Source organism: Manihot esculenta, chromosome 9 (assembly GCF_001659605.2).
Source record: "Manihot esculenta cultivar AM560-2 chromosome 9, M.esculenta_v8, whole genome shotgun sequence".
NCBI classification, from domain to species: Eukaryota; Viridiplantae; Streptophyta; class Magnoliopsida; order Malpighiales; family Euphorbiaceae; genus Manihot; species Manihot esculenta.
Genome location: NC_035169.2, coordinates 12,018,577 through 12,039,777, shown reverse-complemented (window position 1 = coordinate 12,039,777; position 21,201 = coordinate 12,018,577). Strand labels below are relative to the sequence as shown.

General features: G+C 35.3%; 2 protein-coding genes across 3 annotated transcripts; both read left to right on the top strand.

Moving 5' to 3' along the window:
* The first annotated feature begins 528 nt into the window (after window positions 1-528).
* LOC122724547 (60S ribosomal protein L4) lies at window positions 529-2,668 on the top strand. The gene is made up of 2 exons (XM_043959801.1): window positions 529-1,703; window positions 2,375-2,668. The coding sequence occupies exons 1-2, from the start codon at window positions 591-593 to the stop codon at window positions 2,486-2,488; spliced, it is 1,227 nt and encodes a 408-aa protein (XP_043815736.1). The 5' UTR covers window positions 529-590; the 3' UTR covers window positions 2,489-2,668.
* Window positions 2,669-15,281: 12,613 nt separating this feature from the next.
* On the top strand, window positions 15,282-18,430 carry LOC110622400 (APETALA2-like protein 3). 2 transcript variants are annotated; one of them, XM_043959635.1, is made up of 10 exons: window positions 15,282-15,896; window positions 15,977-16,002; window positions 16,125-16,155; window positions 16,235-16,292; window positions 16,411-16,556; window positions 16,728-16,772; window positions 16,891-16,994; window positions 17,068-17,204; window positions 17,335-17,451; window positions 17,764-18,430. In XM_043959635.1, the coding sequence occupies exons 1-10, from the start codon at window positions 15,463-15,465 to the stop codon at window positions 18,010-18,012; spliced, it is 1,347 nt and encodes a 448-aa protein (XP_043815570.1). In that variant the 5' UTR covers window positions 15,282-15,462; the 3' UTR covers window positions 18,013-18,430. The 2 variants fall into 2 exon arrangements, with proteins under 2 accessions (XP_043815570.1, XP_043815569.1); XM_043959634.1 differs by having other exon boundaries at window positions 16,235-16,322.
* Window positions 18,431-21,201: the final 2,771 nt, after the last annotated feature.

The window sequence follows — 21,201 nt, the reverse complement described above, 5'->3', positions numbered from 1 at the left end:
TGATAAATATGTGGTCAATTAGGCTTGAATTGAAATGTGACTAAATATAATTTCTATATTTTTTTTGTATTGTGCCTTCGCCTCTCGTCTAAAATGATAGGGGATCAAGACTCTCTCGCCTTAATAGCATTTATTGCCCCCATCTCGCATCAACTGGTTTGTACTCTGCTGGAAATCTCATGCAATGGATAAAGTTTTCTGTTAGTTGTGTGTGAATTGGGTTATTAGAAAATTTAATTTATGTTATTTGAAAATTTCAATATAATTTATTTTAATTTATGTTATTAGAAAATTTTATATTTTGTTTATTAGTTTTTAGTATTACTGTATTTGGTAATTAAATTGTAAATTTTTTGTAAGAAAGTTATATAAATTTTCATTAAAAGTTAAAATGTTACTAAGCCCAATTGTGACAGATCCATCTAAAACCAAACTACTTATTCACCGAGAAGGATTATGTAAACGAATGACCAAACACCGGCCATTTTGAGCCCTAAATTCCATTATAAATACTCGCAAAGCATTTTTCCCATTTTTCTCAAAGCAAAACCCTAGGGTTTCTTCATTTCCTCTTACACACACAGAGCACGATGGCAGCCGCCGCCGCCCGCCCTCTGGTCACCGTGCAATCTCTTCCATCTCTCAATGATATGGCCACTGACTCTGCCACCACTTTGGCTCTTCCCGATGTGATGAAGGCCTCGATCAGGCCTGATATTGTTAACTTTGTCCATTCCAATATTTCCAAGAACAGCCGCCAGCCATACGCTGTGTCCAAGCGTGCCGGTCACCAGACTTCCGCCGAGTCGTGGGGTACAGGGCGTGCCGTTTCCCGTATCCCTCGTGTCCCCGGCGGTGGTACTCACCGGGCTGGGCAGGGAGCTTTCGGTAACATGTGTCGTGGAGGACGCATGTTTGCTCCGACTAAGATCTGGCGCCGCTGGCACCGTAAGATCAATGTGAATCAGAAGAGATATGCGGTTGTATCTGCAATTGCTGCATCTGCTATTCCCTCTCTGGTTATGGCTCGTGGTCATAGAGTGGAATCTGTACCTGAAATGCCCTTGGTTATTAGCGATTCTGCAGAGAGCGTCGAGAAAACATCAGCTGCAATTAAGTTGTTAAAGGAGATCGGTGCTTATTCCGACGCTGAGAAGGCCAAGGATAGCCACGCGATCCGGCCAGGAAAAGGTAAGATGAGAAATCGCAGGTACATTTCTCGCAAAGGCCCACTGATTGTGTACGGAACTGAAGGAGCTAAGCTGGTTAAGGCCTTCAGGAACATTCCAGGAGTGGAGGTGGCGAATGTGGACCGTCTCAATCTGCTGAAGCTAGCTCCTGGTGGCCATCTAGGTCGTTTTGTTATCTGGACGAAGTCTGCTTTTGAGAAGCTGGACTCTATCTATGGATCATTTGAGAAGATATCGGAGAATAAGAAGGGTTATGTGCTGCCTAGGGCGAAAATGGTAAATGCTGATCTTGCTAGGATCATCAACTCTGATGAAGTTCAATCTGTAGTGAAGCCCATCAAGAATGAGGTGAAGAGGGCTCCACTGAAGAAGAACCCTCTCAAGAACTTGAACGTTATGCTTAAGCTAAATCCTTATGCCAAGACTGCTAGGAGGATGTCACTTCTAGCTGAAGCCCAGCGCGTCAAGGCTAAGAAGGAGAAGCTGGACAAGAAGAGAAAGGCTGTAACGAAGGTATATAAAATATTTCCTATTGTAATTTTTTATGGTTTTATGGTTTTTTCAATTATTATTAATCCGTCCTTTGTTTGTCATGTCAAACCCATTTTTGCTTCTTAATTGATTAGGAAATCAGTAATCCGATATCTAGTGTGGAATTGCAAGATGTTTTATAATATATTCTCGTGGAACTTTTTTATGTCAGCGCTATGTTGTATTGTTATGCTTTATTTATTTTTTGTGCTACTTTATTATTACATTGGGTGATGATATGAATTTTTTTTATGACATGGGGTAATGTGATCATTCTTTAGATTTTGTTATGCAATGTTGCAATTTTTAGGATTGGTCTACTAGTGTCTACATTTGCAATTTTTTTGGTTTACTTAGTAATTTGATCTTTTGTGCCTTAGACCGTGTTGATTTTCTCTTCTGCACTATTCCAATATTTTGGATTGTTCTAGTGTGTATATTATTGCAGATTTCAGGGTTTGTTTTTTGTTTACACTGTTGAAATTTTTTAAGATTGCTTCATGGTGGATATGTTTCCAATGATGACACTATTTGATTTGGGTGGTTTGCTATTGCCTTTCAAATTGGTTGTATTTGCTGATATTTATGTCCTAATACTTGATACTTGTTTGGTTAATCATTAATTTTGTCTTCATTTATCCTATGACTACCAGGAGGAGGCTGCTGCAATCAAGTCTGCAGGCAAGGCTTGGTATCACACTATGATATCAGACAGTGACTATACGGAGTTTGAGAACTTCACTAAATGGCTGAATGTTACTCAGTAGTCCTGTATTCTGCATTTCAAATTTTCTTGGGCAAGATTTTGTTCTTTGTTTCGTTTTGTTAACTAGATTTTGTCATCTGTTTTGTTTTGTTAATTTTGTTGTGCGATTAGACATGGATGAGAATGTTTTGCAATTGGACATTTTTCTTGGTATGCTAGTTCAAAAGAAATTTTATACGCCTCTCTATGGTTCAAATAATTTTTCTATCGTCGATATAGTATTTTTACACTATTGATTTTTCAGTTCAAGGTTTTTTTAGTTACTCTCAGGGGTGATTATGTTAAATTGCAAATGGATGTGGAATGTTTAGTTAGAACAGTGAGGTCCATCTTGGTTTTTCTTACTACCATAAATTGGCTTCGTGAATGTAACAGCCGGTGATGGTGAAGTGGACGGCCTCTAAAAGATATATGATTCCGTCTACAATGAGACTTGGAATTGAACGTGTTGCGAGTTTTCCTTGCATAGTTTCGGTTGGTGGTAATGCCATGGGTTTTTAGACTATTGTTAAGGAAACTTGTATTTGAATTTGAATTTTTTTTTTTTGAAATGGGAAAAATGTTTTATATATAAAATGTTTTCCTAGAAAAATATTTTTTATGTAAAATACTTTATTTAATAAATTATTTTTATTTTATAATTTAAATTTTAATAATAAAATATATTAATAAATTTATATATAGGGATATCAATTTTATTAAATGTTTTATTCTTTTAAAATGCTTTGAGTAAATTAATTAATGGATTGATTTTTTTTTATTTTTAAAATTAAATATTTAAATTTTAAAAAAAATTTAAATTTATTTAATTTAAAGTCTTTCATTTGAACTGAATTTAATTGAATTAAATAATAATTTTAATTTGATTTATTATATAATTTAATTTAATTTTAATTATTAAAAATTTAATTTAATTTAGTTCGATTTTGAGTGAAAAATTTGGATTAAACTGAACTGATATTTATGTTCATATGTCCATTTTACACTAATTTTCCAAGTGGCGTAGGGATAGGGCTTAGTTGTTTTATAATATCTGGGTTTGACTCCCAACTTTGTAATAGTTTTAAACTTTTTTTATTTATTTTGATCCTAGCCATTAATTCAATATCATCTGATCTCAACGGTTAAAATCATCTCATATATAAAATCTTAATTTCAATAACCCCTAGCCTCTGCATTCTTTTCCTCTCCTCCTTAATCACTTATCATTGTTCATCTGTCCGTCTCTATCTCCTTCTCTCCCTAACTCCATCTCCCTTACTACTCAAACTCCCTCTCCATCACTATTCTCTTAAATCCATGGCTTTATTTCATATATGCTACAGCTTTCCTTTCCTCCTCACTCAATGTGGAAAGTTGGTGATGGTTGATTGAGAAGAATATGAATCTATTAAAATTTTATAGGTGTCTTAAGCTTTTTATGTGATGAATCTGATTTTCTTTTTTACTCTATGATGGATCTGGTTTTCTTCTTAATTCATCATATGGGTCTCTCAATGTTTGATTTGATGAAAGGACCTGCAAAATAAGAAAAGATAGTCAGGAGTCTACCGGGGATGTCTCCGGTGGAGACTCTCCAACATTGAAGTCAGGTTCATAAACTAGTGTAGTATGGATAGGCAAGAGTTGCAGAGAAAAGTAAAAATATGGAGCAAGATCTCCCCTTTTCCTCTTCTTGTGTTGTATATCTACTTATAGTGCTAACTGTCTCTGTCACTCAGCTCCGTACATACAGATGTGTCAGGGTTCCTCTCCATGCCAGGTGGCCATTTAATTCCTCCGGCGTGCGTGTGGACAGGGCTGCAAAGTGACTAGACCAGCTCCTCTCCCTCACGTCACATCACCGGGCTGGTCTTCTTCCTGCTGGATCTGGACTCGCGGGTAACCCATCCGGTCCGGCATGTCTGGATTGAGGCCTGAGATGCTGAGTTGGTCAGTTTAAGGGGTTTTGTAGGTTTTGGGCCAGCTAGTTCGCTTGAGTCAGACCTTGCCCAGGGTGGATGAGACCCAGCGGTCATCAATTGCCCATTTACCTCCTCAGCAGTTATTTCATGAGTGATGAGAGGGTAAATCTCCATTATGACCGCGCTGCCCTAGAACGGCTCTTGTCAAAACGTCCTTTCCTTGCCTTTTTATTTCTATGTCTCTTTACTTTGATGTTTGAATGTATGGTGATCTGGAGATGTGTATTCGATGATGAATGATATTTCACATCGGCCTGTGCCTCATTATTATTTTTTACTCAGACTGTCTTCTGGCTTTGCCGATCTGCCCAAACCTTTTAAGACTTAACTCATTTTCTCCATCTGACTTGTGAATTTCTTCTAACTTGACTTAATCATAAAAGCCTTAAGTTAGATGCCCACTTAGCAAATTTCACCTTACTTGGCTTTACTTAATTGATGGTCCAGGCTGTCTTTATTGGGACTTTGTCAATCGAACTGATCCGGGCTAAAAGCTCAGCATCTGGCTAAACTTCTAACATGCGAGTTTTTCTTATTTTCATGAGGGTATTTCTATCTTTGGCTCATGACCTCGTCAGTCCTGCGAGCTCGGATATATAATACTTAAAGAAATGTCTTGTTTGCATGAATGCTCTGCATTAGACGATTTTAAATCTTGTTCTTGTTATGAGCTCGGACATCTTGTCCTTCTTGATGTAACCTTCTGACAGTTAGTGTGGTCTAAGCTGTGTGCTCCGCTGGGATAAGGAGCTCGGCCTTTTGTCATTTTCCTCTTCTTGGGTCATCTTTGCTAAGCGTTTGTTTGCTGTGAGTTAATCCAAGCTGTGAGCACAACCCTTCGCTTTCGTTTATCCTTTTATGCGTTTCGCATTTGCGGACCTTTTCATATAGAGAGCTCGGCTCTCTGTTGTTTCTTCTACACTTAGCTTTATTCAGCTTGGTTATTTAATTGTTGTGAATCCGTCCGTACTGTGAGTTCTGGAGCTCGGATTTCTATTCTTTGCTTTGGTACCCCGAGCTCTTTTGCGAAGTCGAACTTAATTTCTTACTTTCTTGTCTAGCCTTATACAGACTATGTTTCAGCGTGACTGCTTGTTTGTTCAGCTTTAACTTTTCTTTTATAGGCTTATAGCCTTACCAGTACAGACATAAGGCTCAGCAGGGAGGTATGTCTGGCCCCTCTGGGCTTTTAGGGAGATCAACCCTGGGTAGAATAGGTTGGACTATCTGTTTTGGGTTTGACCATACTGGGGTTCGATTCTTTTATACCCAATGAGTCAAGACTTTCCACTGCCCCGTCCGATCATTCAGAATGATTCACTCGGCCTTTTACATCGCTCCTGTCCCCTTGATTCTTTATCTGAGCATTTGGTTCTTGAGTATGTCTTGGTTGTTTGGGTTTTTTGCCCCCGAGTGATTTTCGGGCTGTCTTCCCTCAAGCGTTTTGCAGGCTCTTTGCTGTTTAGACCTTTCTCTAGACTAGCCGAACTGGTTTAGTGTCAGCGGTCAATTCTCGAGGTCGGTTGTAATACCCGGCTAGACTCCGGTATCGGAATTCCTACCGTCCGGTGGAATCTCGGATGTCGGAAGCCTCTAGTAGGGTAGAAACATGTTTTCATAAAATATTTTAAGGTATTTCATGGTTTTAAGTGTGAAAATTTAATGAGTTTTTGCATGAAAAGTCTTTGGAGGAAAACCCAGGTTCGGCCGCCGAAAGTCAAGTTCGGCCGCCGAACATGCATGCGTTTTGGAGGCACGTTAGGCCCCCGAAAGCATGAGTGAGGGAAGTTCAGGTTCGGCCGCCGAAACCCAAGTTCGGCCGCTGAACATGGCATGCATGCGGAAGCACTTTCGGCCCCCGAACGTGGCCTGGCCAGCCACTATAAAAGGGTCACTTAGCCGAAATGGGCGAGCTTTCTCCCATTTTCGGCCATAGCTAACTTCCGACCTCCCTCTCCCCAGATCTTGTGTTCTTTCTTCAAATCCCCACCATTTTTCTTGAGTTTTAAGCTTGCATTGAAGATTTTGAACTTTGAAACAAGTTTTGGAGCTTTGGGAACTCAGGAGCTCATTTTCGTGGATCTCCAAGTTTAGGTCGTCTTCCTCTCGATTTTCAAGAGGTAAGGGCCGATCTTAAGCTCCTTATATGTTTTAAATAAGTTTTATGAAGTTTTATGGGGTAGAAATGCATGTTTAAGTTAGTTGAGCTATGTTAGGTTTTATGTGATTTTTTGAACAATGTGGCATGCTTGTGTATGTGTGTTGTAGTTGGGGTTTAAGGTAGTTTTGAGACCCCTAGGAAACTTGTATGCATGTTTTGGTTGAGTTATTGGCATGTTGGAAGAGTTAGGAGGTAAATGTGCATAAAGGAGCCAAGTTTCTGCCCTTTGGCAGAAACCAGGTTCGGCAGCCGAAGGGACTTTCGGCCGCCGAACATGGCTGAGGAGGCAGGCCTTTCGGCTGCCGAAGTTGCCTCCGAAAAGAGACTTTCGTCTCTGTCCTGGCACTTTCGGCCACCGAAGGTGCCGCCGAACCTGCCTGACTTTCGGCTCTGGAGGGACTTTCGGCCGCCGAACCTGCCGCCGAAAGTGCCCTGTCCAGCCATTTCTTGCATGTTTTATGTAATTGTTTCATGATGTTTTAGGGGGTTTTTTGGGGAGTATATTAGAGTTATGTATATGTACGTTTGGTCCCTCATTGGAGTCCACCTGTGTAGGTTCGGACCCGAGGAACCGAGGACCCCAGCAGTGAGCCAGCTGCTACAGAGTTTGTCAGAGCTAGCCAGAGGTGAGTGGAATAAACCTTAAGTTTTAAAATAAATGAATATGAATTTGGAGCATGATCCATGCATCATGAATGCCATGAGATATAGTAGGTTGCTTGCATTAGAATTCACGAATATGTTGCATTGCACTTATGATGTTGATGTGGATTGGTTATTGGATGATCCTTTAGTCCTCATATGATATGATGATGTTATGGCATGATATGGTATGGAAGTCCAGGTTGTACCCATTCTACGTCCCTGGCACGATATAAGAGGAAGTCCAGGTTGTACCCATTCTACGTCCCTGGCACAGTTGGACTGTATGATATGTTATGTTAAGAGAAAGACCGGTTGTACCCATTCTACGTCCCGGCACAGTTGGACTATGTAGAGGACTATTGGTGACAATACCATCCGAGATGTGATTTGTTGTGATGTGTTGCATTCCATGAAAGCATGAAATTTTAATATATTGTTTTCTACTATTCTGCTCACTGGGCTTTGTAGCTCACCCCTCTCCCCTAACCCCAGATGTGCAGGTACAGGGTAGACCAGAAGGTTAGCCAGAGTTTTGAAGTATGTTATGTAATAGTTAGATTGTGGACATGACAATTGTACTATGATGTAATGTAAGAGATTACAGTATGTTATGTAATGAGGTATATTGAGGTTATAGATGTGCTTGACCCTATGAGTATTTATCCCTTTTGATACATGATCTATAGAAATGTTTTATAATGTTCATGAAAGCCAACTCATCTCATGTTGTATCGCCCGTTGGGGCATTGATGAGATCCCACAGAGGGATCATGATTATGATCATGACTATGTACATGTATGTTCAGGTTGAGTTGGATGTTTAAAGGAAAAGTGTTAAATTTTGATGCATGTGGTTGATCATGTATGGGATTATACAGGTTATATGTCAGGCTTGCTATGGGTCCCAGCGGCCTTAAGTCGATCTGGATCCTAGCGCCGGTAGCGGTCCGATTTTCGGGTCGTTACATCGGTGCCTATTATGATTGCCCTTGGTCCTTTGTTTGGTTCTCTATCTCGATATGCATTTTGCTTAAGATTCGCTTCACCTTAATTTGGTCTGCTTATTGGCTTTGCCAGTATCGAGCTCATTTTCTTGAGATCGGTATGGCGCTTTGGCATTTTGGCTCCGTGAGCTTTGCATTGGCCTTTAGTAGGCCGCATTGCTACATGATATGGGCGTTGGGGCGCCTTAGTTTAATTTCTTTATACGCTGGCTATTTTGCGAGATCGAGATCTTATTAGCCTGTAATCCGAGCCCTTTTGAGAGGTGGGATTCAGATTTTTTTGTTCCAGCACCCTCTTGAGGTCAGCATGGCACTTTGGTGCTTTTGGCTGTTGTGTGATATCAAAGTCTCTTTACCTTATGACCCAAGCTCCTTTGGGAGGTCGGATTTTAACTTTTCATTTGTGGTCCAGTGCCCCAATCTTTTATGTGAGGTTGGAACTGTGTTCTTATGTGTTGTTTTTGTGCGTTGTTATCGTATGCCACTGTTTGCTGTGAGCATACGGTATTTTTAAATAAAAGGTGAAAGAATAGTTCCCTTCGTCCTCTTAGCTCGGTTTTGTGGTGCAGGTGGTCTTTTTCCGAGGCCAATCACCTACCTCACTGAGAGCTTGCTCAAGATTCAGGCTCTTTGGCCTTACTGTCACTTCATCATCTCAGCCAGTTTTGTGGTGCCGGGGTCATTTTCTGAGCCTGGTCACCTACCTCACTGAGGTCTTACGGAAGATTCAGGCTCTTTGGCCTTACTGTCGCTTCATCATCTCAGCCGATTTTATGGTGCCGGGGTCATTTTCTGAGCCCGGTCACCTACCTCACTGAGGTCTTGCGCAAGATTCAGGCTCTTTAGCCTTACTGTCGCTTCATCGTCTCAGCCAGTTTTGTGGTGCCGGGGGTCATTTTTCGAGGCCGATCACCTACCTCACTAAGGTCTTGCGCAAGATTCAGACTCTTTGGCCTTACTGTCACTTCATCATCTCAGCCGATTTTGTGGTGCCGGGGGTTATTTTTCAAGCCCAGTCACCTACCTCACTGAGGTCTTGCGCAAGATTCAGGCTCATTGGCCTTACTGTCGCTTCATCATCTCAGCCGATTTTGTGGTGTCGGAGGTCATTTTCCGAGGCCAGTCACTTACCTCACTGAGGGCTTCTTCCTCTTAGCCAGTTTTGTGGTGCCGGCGGTCATTTTCTGAGACCGATCACCTACCTCACTGAGGGCTTCTTCCTCTCAGCTGGTTTTGTGGTGCCGACGGTCATTTTTCGAGACCGGTCACCTACCTCACTGAGGGCTTCTTCCTCTCAGCCGGTTTTGTGGTGCCAGCGGTCATTTTCCGAGACCAGTCATCTACCTCACTGAGGTCTTGTGCAAGATTCAGGCTCTTTGGCCTTACTCTTTCTTCTGAATTTTTTTCTGTAAAATAAGAGTTTGCACAGAGTGTATATAACGAGAATGCTCATTGTTAATTCAATAAAGTTCATTAATAAATAATATGCCGCACATGACATTTAACTTCATATTTAAGATGAATGTAAACATTAGCTCTAACTAACAATATTAACTCATGCAATTTAGAGATTCAATAAATAATATTTTGCATGTGTAAATTTCTCCAAGATTTTTCAATCTATCAAATATATGATCTTTTTCTCAGGAATGTCTGTGCTAACATTAATAATAAAATTTTCATGACAATACTTGAATTTTAATATTATGTAAGCAATTATCAAGATATCTAAACTCAGAGAAGTATACTTTAATTAAATTTAGCATTATTATTTACATGCAAAGCATATTTTTTAATAATCTATGAAATCCTTTGTATTCAATAATAATTAATCAAAAATAATTGCCAGCAACTAAAGGCAATTTTGAAATTCTAAAACAAAATAATAAGTATACACAACAAGAGGCAATTTTGAACAGTTGGAGACTTTTCACCTGAGCTCTTTCGCCGATCTATTTTTCATCATTTGTTGTGCAGTCTGACCTCGCCTATTTATTGTCCAGTCAGAGAGCTGTCTAATCTACCCAACCTGCTCCTTTTTTTCTCGTAGATCTTTTCTTTTTTCTTCTTTTTTTCTTTTTTTTATTTATTAATTTTCTCTCTAATTTACTAACTTAGGACCCTATAGCCGACCTGCCAATCTAACCTTTATAATATATATACAGCTGACCTCACAATTTCAATAAATATATATATCACTCTTTTTTTTTTCTTCTTATAGAAAATATTAAGATTTTATACTCATAGATAAACATTTCGATCTAAAATTTCACTTCACCAAATTTCACAGAAAAAATTAGTAGTAATTAAATTCAATAAACATTAAAATAAACTATCTGAAAGACTATTAAAATATTCTTGAACATAATGAATCTTTCTTTTCAACTGGGTTATTGTAAACTTCCAGCTTCCTTTTTGTATAAACTTTCATACCTTTATGTGGATCTCAATAAGTGTATTTAGAAACTTTAGAAATAGCAAAATCTCTTTCGTCCCCATAGACGGCGCCAATTGATGAATCTGATTTTCTTCTTACTCCATGATGGATCTGGTTTTCTTCTTAGTCCATCATATGGGTCTCTCAATGTTCGATTTGATGAAAGGACTTGCAAAATAATGAAAGATAGTCAAGGGTCTACCGGGGATGCCCCCGGTGGAGACCCTCCGACGTTCAAGTCAGGTTCATAAACTAGTGTAGTATGAATAGGCAAGTGGTGTAGAGAAAAGTAAAAATATGGAGCCGAGGAAGAAGCATGAAGAAGAATGAATAATCCCCCCTTTTCCTCTGCTTGTGATGTATATCTACTTACATGCTAGTTGTCTCTGTCACTCAGCTCCATACATACGGATGTGTCAGAGTTCCTCTCCATGCCAGGCGGACATTTAATTCCTTCGGTGCGCGTGTGGGCAGGGCTGCGAAGTGACTGGACCAGCTCCTCTCCCTCACGTCACATCACCGGGCTGGTCTTCTTCCTGCTGAATCTAGGCTCACGGGTAACCCATCTGGCCCGGTGTGTTTGGATCGAGACTTGAGATGCTGAGTTGGTCAGCCTAAGGGGTTTTGTGGGTTTTAGACCAGCTAGTTCACTTGGGTCTGACCTTGCCCAGGGTGGATGAAGTCCAGCAGTCATCATTATATTATTAGTATTTTACTATAAATATTTTTTTATGAGATTTAATATTGAAGTTTACATGTAATTTTACGACAGATTTGCTTGATATTAGTTTTTATTATTCTGAGTTGTGCAATGGTTGTAAGTTGAATCTCTATTAGAGTTTTTTCATTAAAAAGTTTGGAGACCAATGCAATTTCTGATGAGATTTGCTTGATATTAATTGTTAAACTTTCAGTTGGATTGAAATTTTGATTTAGGATTGAGAATTGAGAGAAAATTAAATTATTATTTTGAAAATAATTAAATCAAATCAAATTAATTCGCTTTGGTTCAATTCGATTGATATGAAATCAGTTTCAGCATTGTTTTATATTTTTAAAATTTCGGTTTATTCAATTTGACCAGTTTAGTTGAATTTTAAATCGAACTACTTACCTAATAAACTTGACCAGTTTAGTTGAATTTTAAATCGAACTACTTACCTAATAAACTTGACCAGTTTAGTTGAATTTTAAATCAAACTACTCACCTATACTATTTATAATTTTGTCAATTTACCATCGATCTAATATAAAACGACAAAAAAACTCATTTCCATTCTCTTCTTTTTCATTGTGTAACAATAACCCACAATTATTATAAATTCTTATCTCCAATTAGCAAATGATTAACATCTTTATTTGAAAAATTCATTCCTACAAATATAAATTAACAATGAAGCATCTTCGAAAACCCATGCAGCATCATCTCCATAGCCTCATCTTTTCAAGGCTAATTGTTGTGGCTTAATAAAGAGAAAGTGAGATGGAGATTGGAAATGACAGGGTGCTTGTTCTAGATCACATTTCTCCAATCCCAATCCCAATTGCAACCTCTCCACCCTTAACAATTCTCATCTACTCCTAATCATTCTTATTCACCTATTACAAATATGCATCATCTTATCTGTTGATACCGATAGGGGTATGAGTTTTTATAAAAGTCTCAGATAGAACGGGTTTGTCTCCAATTGCATGCAAATCAATTTTTTAGTTCAATTTCTAAATTATTAGTTTATGTTCTTTTGTATGCTTGCAAGGTTGTGTGATAAAAGTAGTTAACGAAGAAACAATTGTAACAATACTAATGGGTTTATTTTCAAAGGTTGAGTTCACCATTCTATTTGGTGTGGCCGTGGAGAGAGTATTTTAGAGTGATATTATGGAAGTGTTACTTTTTAAAAGTTATAGATCTCAAGAAATGAAATCTTTGGTATTTTGTTGATTGTTAGAGAATTATTATAACCGGTTGTGTTGTGGAATAATTTTGTGGTTATTGAAAGATTTCACTGTTAAAAATCGAATCACTTGAAAAAGGAGAAAATGAGGGATATTACTTATACTAAAATAATTCCTGGCTTTTTAATGTATTTAAATACTTGATTAATAGATTTTATAGATGAAAGTATTTTTTATTTGGGTGGAATTAAATTTTAAGAGTTAAATTTTAAAAATAGAGATATCATTTAAGTTTAAAATAATAGTATTTTTTCTATAAAATTAATTATGGCGTTGTATTGATTTAATTTGATCTTGTAGTGCTCTCATCTTATTGAAGTTTGTTTTGTTAGAGGGAAAAAATGAAAGTCTAGATCCACTTGTAAGATTGGGTGCTGCCTTGCCCTTGCCTGTGGACATTTAATTGGGCTTGGCTTTCTGGGTCGTAGGAATGGCTGATGGATTGAGGTAGTAAGGTTTCTCTGGGTTGGGCTTCCTGTAGAATTATTGGGTTCTTATTTAATGCATCGCAAAGTATTGTTCAACAAAATAAATAAATAAAAAATCTTTAAAATAGAAAGCAAGTTGACATAAAGGATGCTCCTCCTGAGGAATCTAAACAAGTAGAAAATTGGTAATGTGTGATTCTTTAGAGTCAATTAATGGGTAATTTTGTGGAGCAAAATAAAAGACTATTTTTGGAATTTTGGTTATTCCTTAACCTTTGCACTTTTCAGCTAAATTCTCAATCCTAATCAAACCACTTATTATTATTCTATCCCCATCAGAGATTACCTTCTTCATTTTTTAATACACTTTATGCAAATATATCAATTTTTTTTATAATAAATAATTAAAAAAATTCAAACAGAAAACTTCACATATTTTAAAATAAAATGAATTAATCAGATGGGATTGGGGGTTCACTGAATCCAAAAATCCAAACAAAGGACAAGCAGGGAGACATGGGGAGGCTGATGGATTGGACTTGGAGATGGGGACCCCCCCACGGCCCACTCTTCCTTTTGTTGAACACTTAAATTTCCCTATTTTTTTTACTAGGCTGGACGACGTGTACGGATATTGTCCTCACCCACAACTCAACACCTGCTCCTTTTCCTATTTTTATTTTCTTAAAATTATTACTAATTCTTATATTAAATGTTTTACTCTTATATTTTCTAGAAATTGATCGTAAGATTCGATCCTATCGAACCGATATATATATATATATATATTTAGATAATTATAATTAAATTTAAAATATATTTAAATTTAAAAAATAATAATTATTTTAGATTTGGATCGAAATTAAATTTTATGTAATAAAATAAGGATCATATGAATTTGTTTATATAAATAATTAATTTAATATAAAAAATATATTTTATAATAATATTTATAAATTTTTATATATTTTTAATTTAAAAATTAAAATTAAAATATTTTTAAAAATATTAAATTTTTTAAATAAAAATTATTAATAAAAAATATTTAAAATATTTTACAATTAAAATAATATTCTATTGTATATTAAATTAACTTTATTTAAATTTTTAAAAAATAATATTTATTTAAAAAATTAAATTTATTCGACTTTTTTAAAAATAAAATTTAAACTCTGTTTATTTTATAATTTTTTTTTAAAAAAATATAAAATTAAAACTATTTATTTCACAAAAAATATTCTTTTTAAAAAATATTTTATTCTTTTTATAGCGTTTTAATATTCAAAAAATTTATAATAGTAATTAATTTAAAATTTTTTTATAATTATATTGTAATTTTAAAAATATTTAATTTTATCACTCAATTTATCATGTAATATTATTTAAATAATAATATTAAAAAATAATTATTATAATAATTTATATTAATTATTTATAATTTATAAGATTATAATTTTAAGTATTTATAATAATTTATATTTTATAATTTTATAGTTATTTTTATTTTAATTATTTAGTAATATTAATTTTTAAAATGTTTACATCTAAATATTAATTTAATTTTATAATATGAATTTGTTTATATAAATAATTAATTTAATATAAAAAATATATTTTATAATAATATTTATAAATTTTTATATATTTTTAATTTAAAAATTAAAATTAAAATATTTTTAAAAATATTAAATTTTTTAAATAAAAATTATTAATAAAAAATATTTTTATATAAATTATTAATTAAAATATATAAGATTAAATAAATTTAAATTTTATTTGGATAATAATAATAGACGAATTCAAATAATTTAAATTAATTTTTAATTAAATTTAAAATAAATTTAAATATTATTAATATAAATCAAATTTTAATTTTAATAATTTAATTTTTTTAAATACTCTTCCCATTTACATTCCTAATATCTCCTATCCCTTGGTATTTAGTAATTGGTGGCCTTATAATTTTATTCTACTGAAGGAAGGTAAGTTTTATTTTATTCAATAAAATTGTTTTTTCTTTGAGAAGATATATTCAATATAATTGTTAAAACCTTGTATAGTGGTTAAAAGAGGTTTTTTTTAGAAAAAGTTAATGAAAAAGATTTTTTTTTTTTTTTTTTAATCTTGTAAGTGAAAAAGATATTATATGTGTGTATGAGCGCCTTGTTAAATAATACTAAATGAGAAGGAGAAGAGGAGGAAGGAGGAGGAAGGAGAAGAAGAGAGAAGGAGAAGTAGATGCTTTTGTAGGCAGAATAATAATAATAATAACAGAGGCTTGTTTCTAGTTGCTGCACTCTCATCCAAAATTCTCCATTATCATTTCATCAAACACATGAAGCTCAAGACCCGCTCCTGATTCATTCCCATCACTTTCACTATGTTGGATCTTAACCTCTCCGTCTCCTCTCTCCATAACCACCACCACGACCTTCTAGAACTTTCTTCCACCCACATAGATGCTTCTACAAGCTTCAATTCCTCCTCCAACACCGCCGCTGACCACTACTCCTGCTCTAACGCCCAACCTTTCTCATACGCTTTCAGCATTTTAAACCACGACCATGTCAAATCGCTCCATGACGATGATGATCACGTTGAGGACCCTACCATCCAGCTTTTTCCCCCGCTCGACGGCCACTCTTCCGCTTCCATCACTCCTCAGTTGTTGGATCTCGACTGCAGGGAGATGGTGCCTCAGGTGCAGCAGAGGCCGCATGTCAAGAAGAGCAGGCGTGGGCCCAGGTCTAGAAGCTCGCAGTATAGGGGGGTCACGTTTTACCGGAGAACTGGGAGATGGGAATCTCATATTTGGTTAGTTCATTCATAATTCAACTAATGCTCTTTCTTTTTTCGCATTGTTCTCAGGTGTTCTGGTTTGTGTTTCTATGCAGGGATTGCGGAAAACAAGTGTACTTGGGTAGGTAGATGAGAGTAGTTAGTTTAATTCTTCCCTTTTTCCTCTCATTTTTGGATTTAACTTTGATCTTGCTCGTCTATCGGAGTGCTATTTCGTTAATGTGGTTGTTTTGATTATTGTAGGGGGATTTGATACTGCACATGCTGCAGCTAGGTAATCATGCCAATCAAATACGATAGGAAGTGGTTTACTAAACATGATATGGGCTTTTAACTCAATTGCCCATTTTCAGGGCATATGATCGAGCAGCGATCAAGTTTCGCGGGATTGATGCTGATATCAACTTTAATGTGAGTGACTATGAAGAGGACATCAAGCAGGTGGAGGTTCATGCAGATGTTGTCGACGAATTTAAAAACAAACTTCTTATTTTTCTTTTCAACTCACGAGTGATTGGGTGTTCTGCAGATGAGTAATTTTACAAAAGAAGAATTTGTGCATATCTTGCGTCGCCAGAGCACTGGATTCTCAAGAGGAACCTCAAAATATAGAGGAGTAACTCTGCATAAATGTGGGCGATGGGAAGCTCGTATGGGCCAGTTTCTTGGCAAGAAGTGAGAAACTCCTTTTCTTGGTTCACATATATTTACCGGGGGTTTCTTTTTCCCTCCCTCTTCTAGTTCCAAAGTTTACTATTGTTTAGTGTTAATCTTGGTATGAACTTGAATGTAATAAGACTATGGAACCTGATTTCTTATGGGGTTGTTTTTATTGCTTTCTTGCAGGTATATATACCTTGGCCTATTCGACAGTGAGATTGAAGCTGCAAGGTCTTAGTGATCGTAAACTGAATATTTCTTTTTCTTTAAACGAAATGTGCTTAATTTGTGACTGGCAACCAAATTCTCTATCAGTTCACTTTAGATGTTGCTTGTCTTTGGCTACCAGGGCTTATGACAAGGCTGCCATAAAGTGCAATGGAAGGGAAGCAGTCACCAACTTTGAACCCAGCACATATGAAGGCGAAGTAATTGTTGACGCCAACAATGGAGGTATCTCGTTTAAAACTCCCTTTCTTTTTGACCTCGACTATATATCAATTTACAATGACATACCTTTATACAGATGGCAACCAAAGTCTTGACCTAAACCTGGGAATTGCTCCCCCTGATATATCTGATGGCCAAAAGTTAAACAGAGACACGGATGGTTTCCATTTTCGTAGTAGCTGGTGTGACAGGTCCATTGACGGGAGACCAATGGTATAATCTTGATATTAATCTCTGAGCTCAAAATAGCTTTGTTTCTGCATTCTGAAGAGTTCCATTCGCAGCTCCATTGAAGATTTCGACTGTTATTGGGATTAGCTCACTTTTACTATTCTCTTAACAGATTCTAAACTCTGCTTCTGCAAAATGGAAGGATGAACAGCCACATGACCCTGCAATGGCATCTCATCCCCCTCCTATATGGGGTGGGTTAGATTCCAATTTCTTTCCCCTCTATAAGGTAATTTCCCTTGATCTATTTTCATTTTAGTACATTTTTAGTTTTTTCTGTTTGTCTTTGCAATTTGGATTATTTCAATGTTGAAAAATTTTCTGTATTCTCTAGTTGGGGCACACGCACAAACACTTACATAAAGTGATTGTAGCATCTTGCTTATAGCTGACACTGTATTTTAATATAATAGCAATTTATTCAACACTATTAAATATTACCAATAGATGTTGGATTTTTTTCCCCCACTTAACTTCAAAGTTAATGGACAAGTAGTCATTTGTTAATTAAAAGAAAATTCGTTATCTTTGGTGATTTCAGGAAAGAGCAATGGAGAAGTGGGTGGAAGTAGATTCAGTGCCAAATTGGATGTGGCAAAACCAACTGGCAAATCCACCGTCTCTCTTCTCCGCTGCAGCATCATCAGGATTCGTATCTTCAACAATTACTGCACCTACAGCAACTGCTGGTCAACTTCACTTTCCAAATTCAACATTTCTTTACCACCAAATTTCTCCTTCTGTCACCAACCCCAGCAACATCTCCCATTTCTACAACTGTAGGAGCTGAAAGAGCCAACATATCCACAGTCCAACCAACATATCCACAGCCCAATAACCTTTTTCTTCGGTAGAGAAAAGAGAAGATGGATGTGTAGACATTGAAAACGCCAAGCATGGTAACCAAATTCATAAACAGCAATGTTCAGCTTTTATCTTTCCTGTAAAGCTCATCAAACTAGATAAATGAGGTCTTGATGGTCAGAGTAATTCATGAAAGTTTTTGCTCAAGGATATGTAACCCTCTTGTCTAGCTGTGCTGTACTTTTATTTGTATGTAGTACTATTGGCATCCATCTTAAGCTTTGCATGCCGGACCAAAGCTTATAAAGTCAGGCAGCTTGTGAATTCTCTCTGGGTTTACCAGACAGAAAACTGAGTGAAAAAATTTGTTTGTCCAAGGCTTCAGGGGAATGCTTTTGTCCTTATCATTGGATTGCAAATTGTTTTGATAACTGTTGATAAACCAATATGCTAATTTGCAACCCAGCCTGTAAACGTTTACAATTTGTTCCAGCAATTAACATCAGTTAAGGTAATTTGTTTTTCTCTCTGGAGGTTGCACTGGCAATATTTGCTTCCCCCATTCCCCAATGAAAGCTCTCTTTCATGGTCCCTACCCCAAGTGTAAAAAAATGCAAGAGATGAATCTCTCTAGATCTTCAGTCTGAAAATGATCACTACTGCTTGAGCTACCCAATTCATCAATTAGAAGTGGGAAAAAAAAAAAAAAGAGTTAATTTTGGATGACATAGAAATGTCCAAGCATAGTGAAGTTGCAAGAAAGGAAAGGACAAATAAAAAAAAAAATTGAGTTGAGTAGTGTACTGGAATCATTCAATTGGAAACCACGTGTACAGAAGAGGAGAGCAGCTTCGCAGGGGCGGGCCTTTCTTTTCCTTAGTTTGAAGTAAATTCCGCATTCCTCGGCTTTGGCTCAGGCCAGTTCAGTCCAGTCCTGCTCAAGTACAACTCCTAAAAAGATAAGAAGCCAAAAGAAAGAAAAAAAAAAAAAAAAAGAGGGTGTCACTCTCTGTATCATGAGCAGCATGAAAAGTCTGCTGTACTTTTCATGCATAGACAGTCGTAAAAATCATTAAAAAAATAAAAAAAAGGGCTTTTGATTTTTCAACACCACTATTTTGCTGTACTAGTACTCTATGGGTATCATCATTTTCCCACAATCTTAGGTTAGGGTCTCCTTTTGTCTGTTGGGCTTTCCCCAAAGAGGAAGAAAATATCTTATTGTTTGTTGGGCTCTACGTTTCTCCTTGTGGGATACCTCCCAAAAGCCAACTGCTGAAAACTTTTCATGGAAACAATAGCTATCCACATGTTATTAAAGGTTACCATTTGTGGGTGTGGCCATAACTATAAAAGGCTGCATCAATTGCTTTTCACATTGGGTTTTAAACTATCCTCTTGTAATGCCTCATTTAATTGCCCCCTTGATTTTTCAGTTTACTCCATTTTGCCTGGCTGTTTAAGACCTGCCTCCTCACTCAGCAGACTCACCTCCTCTTCTTCCCAATTCCCCCACTATAAATCTCTCTTTCAAAATCACTCACAAACCCACAGCCTGATTTCTCAAAGGACAATTTGCTACTAGGGTTTAGAGCTTTTAATTAAAATGATACTTATTCCTTTGTTAATTTTAGCTATTATGTATTTATTATTTAATTTTATAATTTGAAAATATTTATTAATTAGTCATTTAGTTTTATAAAAAATCTACTAATTAATTTTTAATATAAAGTATTTTAATTTTTTTAAAATATTTAATGGCTAAAATGAATAGTCACATTAAAAATATTTTAATTTTTTAAAAATATTTAATACTTAAAGTTAATAAATAAACTAATCGGTGAAACTTTTAAGATGTTATAGATATTTTAATATTCTGTTCAAAAGTGATGAAAAAATAAATAGTAAATTTTTTTCTAAAAAGTAATAATGTGGCATGATTTCATTCGATAATCTCAATTTACTAATTTAGGATCATTAAATAACATATAATTCAATTAAAATGTTATTTTTTTAAGGGAAAAAAGTAATATTATTTCTAGTCTTATTTAATTAAATGATAGAGAATACATCACTCACCATAAAAAGATAAAATTTCTTAATAAATAGTAACTCAAATGAAAATATCAAAGGTCTACTAATTTAGAAATTATAAGGAACTATGAGAAAGAACTCTTAATAATAGTGATTTGTATACATTTGGTAGGTACACCATAAGTAGAAGAAATGGGTTTCTTTTGTCAACACACACACACTGATTCAGCGCCAAATATGCCTTCCCAATCATCAACTCAAGGAAAGTGAAAACTATAAACCATATTTTGGCCAAATGAATAATTCGGTTTCTTTAAATTTTTTATAAAGATCAACTTTATTTTTATTTTATTTAATTGAAATTATATATATTTATTTTCAATTAATAACTTAATTTATATAATATAATAATACATAAATGTGAAACAAACATTTAATTATTATTATGCAATTTAAAAATTGAAGGGATTAATAATGAAAATAAGGTTAAAAGAGTAAAGTTATTTTTTTAGAAAGACAAAAGGACAAATAATACAGTCAATTTGTTTTTTTTTTTTTTTTAATTTCTAAAATGCATTGCAAGGCTCAAGAAAACAAATCATACATACCTATAGTTCAATAATTCAGTCGTTTTAAGAAAATCAACTCTAAATCCAACTTAAAGAATCTTTATTTAACCACAAATTTCTTTAAAAAATGGTTCCACTCATGGTTACAAACAATTAGAAAAAAACAAAATATTTAACAATTTTGAAGTTTTTAATACAAAAATATGTAAAATATAATTTTAGATTAGTTTGGATATGACGAATATATTTAAAAAATTATTTAACAATTAAAATAAGCATGTAAAAATTTAATGCACACACACCACAACCTTTGAAGATTGAATGACGCAAGAAACATAGCTAATAGATAGTGTTTGCTTTTCACCTTAGTATTCACCATGTATACATATGCTTCACATGAATACAAGTGGTTTAAAGGGTATAACTATAATGGATACATTGATTTAAGCATGGAAAATATTATTATTTATTTTTTATATTATAAAAAAATTACTGTCAATTTTTATATTATTATATTTTTAAAAAAATAATTAATTAATTATTCATTAATTTTAATCTTTGATTATTGTTAT

Bases quoted from the DNA above. Each gene is read 5' to 3' on its own strand.
- LOC122724547 (XM_043959801.1), top strand. From the start codon at position 591: ATGGCAGCCGCCGCCGCCCGCCCTCTGGTCACCGTGCAATCTCTTCCA. The intron at 1,704-2,374 runs GTATATAAAATA...TATGACTACCAG, and splicing joins AGAGAAAGGCTGTAACGAAG to GAGGAGGCTGCTGCAATCAA.
- LOC110622400 (XM_043959634.1), top strand. From the start codon at position 15,463: ATGTTGGATCTTAACCTCTCCGTCTCCTCTCTCCATAACCACCACCAC. The intron at 15,897-15,976 runs GTTAGTTCATTC...GTTTCTATGCAG, and splicing joins AGATGGGAATCTCATATTTG to GGATTGCGGAAAACAAGTGT. The intron at 16,995-17,067 runs GTATCTCGTTTA...ACCTTTATACAG, and splicing joins TGTTGACGCCAACAATGGAG to ATGGCAACCAAAGTCTTGAC.